The sequence below is a fragment of the Nicotiana tabacum genome, chromosome 3, assembly GCF_000715075.1.
Source record: "Nicotiana tabacum cultivar K326 chromosome 3, ASM71507v2, whole genome shotgun sequence".
In the NCBI taxonomy this organism is placed as follows: domain Eukaryota; kingdom Viridiplantae; phylum Streptophyta; class Magnoliopsida; order Solanales; family Solanaceae; genus Nicotiana; species Nicotiana tabacum.
Genome location: NC_134082.1, coordinates 69,703,885 through 69,712,481, shown reverse-complemented (window position 1 = coordinate 69,712,481; position 8,597 = coordinate 69,703,885). Strand labels below are relative to the sequence as shown.

Genomic DNA, 8,597 nt, shown 5'->3' with positions numbered 1-8,597 from the left:
TAATAATATAGTATAATTAGTATAGTCATGTATTACTCCTACTGTTTCAAACTACATGTGCATATTATACTTGTCCATTTCTTCCCCTTTCTTAGTAATCCAAACCCTTGTCTTAGCCTTGTGATGAATTCGATGGCAAAAACAATTTATATGAAAGAACTTTTAAGCATGATAACTTCTTCCCATACAAATAGTGATTAGTGGCTGTATAGGTCCAAATTTGGTGACTCGACGGTAACAAATAAATATGACAAAGGACGAGGTTGACCATGGTATAACGACTGATGAAGGTTGTTCTCAAAAAGGCTGGTGCCACAAATGGGTAGCCGGGATGAAGAAATAATAGTAGCATAGGTTGAGAGGTAGACATAAAGAATATTTCTTTGGATATTCTTTATGTTGTACTTTTTAGGATTTTTGGGAAATATCCCTCATAAATAGGAAGAGATAGAGAACAAAAAGGGATCTTCACTTTTTGATAAGAGCACATTGTAAAGGTTGACAAAAGAGAATATACAAAAGTTGTCTTGTTCACTGATTAACTTATTCAAGCACTCGTTGTTCAATCTTTGTTCACAAGATCCAAGGATTCCATATTCATCTTCACTTCTCACATTTTCACGTCGTTGACAGAGGAAAGGAACGTTTCAATCATACAATAATTGGGTGGTGGATCCTTTCTTATTACACATATTGCCATTATCCACATTTATTACATATTCATGCTATTATATTCATTGTCAATCATTGAGTTAAATCCGTTATTTAATGCCCTTAAGCACCGCATCTCTCGAGTATCTTGTTATATTTGGCCTAGAATTTATTAAGCTCAACTAAGACTCGCCCTTTAATTCATCATTCACTAGTTTAACTAAAAAGTTTAACACTTTTTTGGTCAAACAATGACACCAAAAGGAAAATCTGTAATAAATTTCTCATTATAGTGTACTTCAACCATTAATGCTGATAATTCATTCCCGACTCGGAGAGAACACAACATACTCAGTAAAACAGGAATTTAGCATACTGTAAAATAGGAATTACACGTGAAAGTGCAAGAAAAAAAGCCACCATTTCAATCCGTCGTCAAGTCATTTACGTTGGGGGCTGTTGTAGCGTCTCAAGCGTTGTCTTCTCTTAGGAGTTGGGCGTTAATATTTTTAATATTAACTACTTCATCGATTTCAATTTAGATGATATAGTTTGATTGAGAAAAAAAAAGAGAAAACTTTTGAAATATGTGGTCTTAAAAACTTAAGGGGCAAAAGCTTTATGAGTTCATGATATTTTTGTGGCTATAAAAGATTCTTATTAAGGGTAAAGTAGATAAAATTAAAAATTTAAAGTTAAATTATTCCCAAATATACAAATGTATCAATTTTTTTAAACGGACTAATAAGGAAAGTGTGTCATTTAAATTAAACAAATGAAATAGGATATATGGGTGATAAGAAGGTTATTTAGATAATTTAAAATTTAACTTAATGGCTTTCCACTTTTAATATAGATGAACATAGATAGATTTTAAAACAGAAACTTAAAAGAGAATATAGGGGATCAATGCTTTCGATATCTCCAGTGAACCCTCCACCATCACAGTATCTTACAAAGACTTTGTTCCAATTGTAAAATTCTGCATGTTTTACGATAAATAACTGTATGATCAAAAAATTGGACAGATCAATTTGCACCACTGAAACATCTAATAAGCCAACTTTGTCAGTCAAACTTTTTATTATTTTCATTTCATCAAGTTGTGTCAAGAAATAATTTTTTGTTTATAATTCAAAACAAGATGTTGGGTATCCTAATTCAAGAGAACCTGGATTTTCACTTTTGCTCTTGCTGAAAATGCCTAGAAATATAAATGGCGTCATAAGTTTTGAAGAACCCAAATCGGTCTTGGAACGGTTCATGTTGGGAATAAACCCCCTACCAAAATAATATTCACGGTAATAAAAGCGGAATAATAATGTAGCACCGAGATACGGTAATTAACAAGAATAAAAAAGTAACAATGACCCCAAGATTTTTACGTGGAAAACCCTTCTGAATAAGGGAAAAACCACGACCCCGAGAGGAGCAACTGATATCACTATAGTAAAGAATTTACACTTTGTAGGCCCGAGTAAAATACTACAATACTCAAAAGAAATAACCCTCTTTTGATATTTCACCTCACTACAATATTGCTCACACTCTCTATTTTCTTCACAGACTATTTTCTTATACCCTGTCTGTGAAACCTCACTCTTTCTTTCTAGCTCTCAAATATATTTTCCTCTGAGATTGTGATAAAAGAATGAGAGCCGAAGCTCTCATTTTATAGGCAAAATATGCCTACCAACCTTGACCTTTCAACTTCTGCAGCCTGTCATTTTTGACAGAAAAATGAGAAACGTGGGTTGCCTGCTTTTGCCAACTTTGAAAAATGAAGAAGAAAGGAAGAAAACAACTTCCTTAAAATGTGGGCTGGACCCCACAGATCTCCCCCTCCAGTCCCATTCACCCGAAGGAGGTAACTTCGCAGTTTCTAGTTTGAGTGTATGCGGACAAGTTCTTTGCATAGCTTAAACTTGTCTCTTGGTACCACTTTGGTCAGCATATCGGAAGGATTCTCACTTGTATGAATCTTTTTGACCTGTAAAGATTCGTTCTCCACCTGCTCACGAATCCAATGATATCTCACATCTATGTGTTTGGTCCTTGCATAGTACATAGAGTTCTTGCTAAGGTCTATTGCGCTTTGACTGTCACAATAGACGACATACTCCTTCTGATGCAATCCATGCTCTTGAAGGAACCGTTTGAGTCGTATCATCTCCTTGCCAGTTTCTGTAGCGGCAATATACTCCGCTTCAGTTGTAGAGAGTGCAACACACTTCTGCAACCTCGACTGCCATGATATAGCCCCCCCTGAAAATGTAAACAAATATCCAGTAGTGGATTTTCTATTATCAATGTCACCTGCCATATCAGCATCTGTATCGCCCTTCAAGATTGGATCAGATCCTCCAAAGCACAAAAAATCTCCCGTGGTACCTCTCAGGTACCTGAGTATCCACTTGACTGCTTCCCAATGTTCCTTTCCAGGATTTTCAAGAAATCTGCTGACAACACCAACTGCGTGAGCAATATCAGGTCTAGTTCATACCATTGCATACATTAAGCTTCCGACTGCTGAAGAATAAGGAACTTTAGCCATGTTCCCTTTCTCCTCCACTGTTGTAGGACACATCTTCTTATTCAACTTTAGATAACCAGCAAGAGGTGTGCTGACTGGCTTAGCATTCTTCATGTTGAAGCGTTCTAGTACACGTTCAATGTACTTCTCCTGAGATAGCCACAACTTTCTACTTGTTCTCTCTCGAACTATCTTCATCCCTAGAATTTGTTGTATTGGGCTCAAGTCCTTCATATAAAATGACTTGGACAAATCTCCCTTCAACTTTGCTATCAGCCCCTTGTCTTTTCCTACAATTAACATGTCATCCACATACAACAACAATATAATAAAGTTATTCTCAGAAAATCTTTTGAAGCATACACATGGATCAGAATAGGTCTTTAGGTATGTTTGACTTTTCATGAATGAGTCAAACTTCATGTACCACTGCCTTGGTGCCTGCTTCAATCCATAACGACTCTTATTCAATTTGCACACCATGTGTTTCTTTCCAGCTACTTCAAATCCTTCTGGCTGCTCCATATAAATCTCATCTTCCAAATCTCCATGAAGAAATGCAGTTTTCACATCCAACTGCTCCACTTCAAGATCTAGGCTAGCTGCTAAGCTCAAAATTGTTCGAATAGAAGTCATTTTGACAAAAGGTGAGAAAATTTCGTCAAAATCAATACCTTTCTTTTGTTCGAAGCCTTTAACCACCAATCGAGCTTTGTATCTGACCAGCTTGCCATTTCCATCTTTCTTGAGTTTAAAGACCCATTTGTATTTGAGTGGTCTTTTACCCTTTGGAAGTTCAACCAGCTTGTATGTGCCATTTTTCTGTAGAGATTCCATCTCTTCTTGCATAGCTTTCATCCACTGGTTCTTTTCTGGATGGGACAGCACCTCCTTAAGACTTTCTGGCTCCCCCTCATCACTGATGAGGACATATTCTGTGGAAGGGTACCTGCATGACTCTACCCTTGGCCTCTCTGATCTCCTCAGAGGTTTAGGTTGTTCTTCTCCCTGAGTGGGGTGCTCCACTTCCTCGACACCTTCATCAAGTTGCTCCCCCTGCTCAATAACCTCACCAGGTTACTCCCCCTGCTCGGCAACCTCGTCGGTCGTACTTTCTGCACTTGTGGGATTGTTAGAAGTAGAAGGAATAGTAACAAGGTTAGGAATTATACCATTCTTCGCCTTTTCTGACATATCAGCAGCAGTTCCAACTTTACTTTCTTGGAAGACTACATCTCTGCTTCTGATGACCTTCTTCTTTACAGGATCCCACAGTCTGTACCCGAACTCTTCATCTCCATATCCGATAAATATGCAGGGAACAAATTTATCATCCAGCTTTGTTCTTTGCTCTTTTGGTACATGTGCAAAAGCTCTGCAACCGAACACCTTCAGATGCGAGTAGGACACCTCCTTGTTGGTCCAAACTCTCTCTGGGATGTCAAACGCCAACGAAACTGATGGGCTCCTATTGATCAGGTAACAGGCTGTCTGAACTGCTTCACCCCAGAATGACTTAGGCAGTTTAGCCATTCTGAGAATGCTTCTCACCTTCTCCACAATGGTGCGGTTCATCCTCTCGGCTACGCCATTGTGTTGTGGGGTTCTAGGAACTGTCTTTTCATGTCTGATCTCATGACTTGAACAATACTCTTCAAATTCCCTTGAAGTGTACTCACCTCCATTGTCACTTCAGAGACGCTTTAGCTTTCGACCCGTCTTCCTTTCTACTAGAGCATGAAACTTCTAGAAAACTTGAAACACCTGATCTTTGGTTTTCAAAATATAAACCCATAATTTTCGTGAAGCATCATCAATGAAAGTAACAATACATTTGTTATCGCCCATTGATTCAATTTCCATTGGGCCGCAAACATCAGAATATACTAAATCAAGTATATTTAATTTTCTTTCAGACGATGTCTGAAATGCGACTCTATGCTGCTTACCAAATAAACAGTAGTCACAAGGTTTTACCGTTGTACCTTTGGCACAAGAAATGAGTGATTTCTTGGCAAGAATCTGCAATCCCTTCTCGCTCATATGACCCATTCTTTTGTGCCACAAATCTGCAGAAATCTCATCTTGTGCCGCGTTCAATTCACCTTGGCATATTTCTGCATTTGTCCTGTACAACGTGCCACGAGCAACTCCCTTTGCAATCACCAATGATCCCTTAGTGAGTCTCCACTTTTGATTTGCAAAATAGCTCTCGTATCCATCTCGGTCTAAAGCAATTCCCGAGATCAAGTTCATCCGCAAATCAGGTACATGCCGCACATCCTTTAGAACCAATGTGCATCCGACATTTGTCTTGATACAAATGTCACCAATCCCCGCAATCTTTGAGTAACTTGTGTTACCCATTTTCACTGTGCCGAAATCACCTACTACATATCTGCAAAAAAGATCTCTTACCGGTGTGGCATGGTGAGATGCCGCTGTGTCAACCACCCATTCTGACTCTGGACCTAACAGGTGCATGCATTCCTCTTCCTCATTTATAAAAAGGACAACATTATCATTATTTTGCACCATGGCAGCTGTGTTGTCGTTATTTTTCTGGCCACTGGTTTCACCTTTGCCCTTCCTTGGATTTGGGCAATCTCTTTTGAAGTGACCTGGTTGATCACAGTTGTAGCAATTTCTGGCTCTTGATTTGGATCGGCTCTTTGACTTCCCACGAGCTCCGGATCTACCATAGTTGTTCGAACTCCTTTGATAACTCCTGCCTCTACCTTCTGTGATGAGAGCATGTCCTTGATTTTCATGCTTCTTTCTCATCTTCTCATTGAGTAGAAGAGTCGATGTGACATCTTTCAACTCAATAGTAGTCTTACCGTGCAAGATGGTTGTTGCCAAATTATCGTACGAAGATGGCAACGAGTTCAATAGCAAGATGGCTTTATCTTCTTCCTCGATTTTCACTCGGAGGTTGGCAAGCTGTGTGATTAGTCCATTAAACACATTTAAATGTGACAAAAATTCGTACCTTCACTCATGTGTAGGGCGTATAACTGCTTCTTCAGGTACAATTTATTTGTCAGCGTTTTGGACATGTATAGGCTTTCCAACCTTGTCCAAATTCCACGCGCAGTGTCTTCATCAATGATGTTATTTACCACATCATCTGATAAGTGCAACCTGATTGCACTAGCAGCTCTTTCATCCAAATCAGCCCAATCCTCAGCTTTCATAGTATCAGGCTTTTTGGAATCAGCATCTAGAACCTTGTGTAATCCTTGTTGGATGAGCAGATCTCTCATCCTTTTTTGCCATGTTGAGAAATCGTTATCTCCGTTGAATTTTTCTACCTCGTACTTTACTCCGAACATTTTTATTTTTCACCAAGTATAGTACTACCGACAGTGAATAGTGTTTTAGTGAACGAGCAAAACCTGTGCTCTGATACCAGTTGTTGGGAATAAACCCCCTACCAAAATAATATTCACGGTAATAAAAGCGGAATAATAATGTAGCACCGAGATACGGTAATTAACAAGAATAAAAGAGTAACAATGACACCAAGATTTTTACGTAGAAAACCCTTCTGAATAAGGGGAAAACCACGACCCCGAGAGGAGCAACTGATATCACTATAGTAAGGAATTTACACTTTGTAGGCCCGAGTAAAATACTACAATACTCAAAAGAAATAACCCTCTTTTGATATTTCACCTCACTACAATATTGCTCACACTCTCTATTTTCTTCACAGACTATTTTTTTATACCCTGTCTGTGAAACCTCACTCTTTCTTTCTAGCTCTCAGATATATTTTCCTCTGAGATTGTGATAAAAGAATGAGAGCCGAAGATCTCATTTTATAGGCAGAATATGCCTACCAACCTTGACCTTTCAACTTCTGCAGCCTGTCATTTTTGACAGAAAAATGAGAAACGTGGGCTGCTTCTGCCAACTTCGAAAAATGAAGAAGAAAGGAAGAAAACAACTTCCTTAAAATGTGGGCTGGACCCCACAGTTCAGGCAGTCTGTGATGTTTCTGCACCACGCTCCTCCCTCTAAACAAAGTAAAATATTTCGAATATTTAAAAAGATTCAAAAATCATGTCTTTATAATAATTAGAGATCAAAACTTTTCTCAATATTGTGAAGAAAAAGAGTTTTAACTTCTATAAAATTTGCAATACTAGGTCCTAAAGGATAACTTAAGTTAACTGCTCATAGCAAGAGTATTTAGTAACCTGAAAATAAAGCAAACAACCTATTATGACATTTTAAATTATCCTGATAGTATAAATTATTTGTACTATCCATGTCATAAGTAATTTCTGGGAAAAAAATAACAGCCATATGTCTATATATAAAACGGTAGAATCAAACTTGTGCTATGTTGAACTTACTGAGAGTAGAATAATCCAGTTTCTGACTCCATATCCAAATCCTCGGTCAAGATGGTATGCTGGAGGTGATCCGTCCAAGCACACTGCAAGTGAAAAGGATTAATATAACTCTTATGCTACTACATGCATTTATTTGTCTAATTTAAGTTATTAATTTCTGCATATAATAAGTAGTGTAATTAACCTGCTCCTTTTGACAAAGCATTCTGAACAATTGTTTTCTCAACAAAGTATGCATGATCTATGCCTTTCTCTTGTTTAAATGATTCATTTACTTTTGCAGATGCAATTTTGATGATAGCCAGAGAGCAAATAAGTAAGCAGACAAGTTGAACAGATCTTGTTGCCATCAATATCCTGTAGAAACACAACGACTAAGGATAAGAAATCAATATTAATAAGAATATATTTTCACTGAAGCTTCTCCAGTGAAGGACTTGTGATTGGAGCTTCTCTGCTTGCAAATATCCGTGAGTCTTGAAATGGCTGTGCAAGTGTGAAACTAAATGTGAATATATTGAGTGATAATTTTTTTTTGTTTATTCATTTTAGTTACATCCATAGAAGAGAGAACGTGGGAGCGAGGAGTGTGTCGTGCAGCATGGATAAATCATGTGGAAAGAGCATGTGCTGACACAAGTTGATTTTTGTAGGGGGGTTATTCACAACTTGAACCTTTGCACCATTGATATTTGGCCAAAAATTATATATTTAACCATTGTTATTTCATATTTTAATATTTTTAATATTTTTTGAGTTTTAATTATATTACTTTATGTTTAATATTATATTGTGTAGGAATAAAGCAGTGTAAAGATAAAGAGATTTGAGTTTTTTTTTTTTTTAAAATAAAACGCAAAAGAAAAAAAGAAGAAAAACAAACGAATAAAAAAGGAGAGAAAGGGGGACACCCTTGGGTTGGAAGACAATAAAAAAAAAGATATACAATTCAGATAAAAAGGCCTGCAACTAGATGAATGCAAAGTTAGGTAGTTAACGTTTCTGGTTTCAGCGCGAGGCGCTGTCCTCGACCCTGCATTGCGGGATTT

The 8,597-nt window shown here is 37.6% G+C and overlaps 1 protein-coding gene across 1 annotated transcript; it reads right to left on the bottom strand.

The window, feature by feature from the left end:
• Nucleotides 1–5,712: 5,712 nt before the first annotated feature.
• On the bottom strand, nt 5,713–8,258 carry LOC142161694 (pectin acetylesterase 1-like). The gene is made up of 3 exons (XM_075249524.1): nt 7,733–8,258; nt 7,549–7,631; nt 5,713–7,206 (listed from the first exon to the last, which is right to left on the bottom strand). The coding sequence occupies exons 1-3, from the start codon at nt 7,896–7,898 to the stop codon at nt 7,168–7,170; spliced, it is 288 nt and encodes a 95-aa protein (XP_075105625.1). The 5' UTR covers nt 7,899–8,258; the 3' UTR covers nt 5,713–7,167.
• Between the last annotated feature and the right edge of the window lie 339 nt (nt 8,259–8,597).

Bases quoted from the DNA above. Each gene is read 5' to 3' on its own strand.
- LOC142161694 (XM_075249524.1), bottom strand. From the start codon at position 7,898: ATGGCAACAAGATCTGTTCAACTTGTCTGCTTACTTATTTGCTCTCTG. The intron at 7,632-7,732 runs GTTAATTACACT...TTTCACTTGCAG, and splicing joins TGCTTTGTCAAAAGGAGCAG to TGTGCTTGGACGGATCACCT. The intron at 7,207-7,548 runs GTAAGTTCAACA...TACTTTGTTTAG, and splicing joins ACTGGATTATTCTACTCTCA to AGGGAGGAGCGTGGTGCAGA.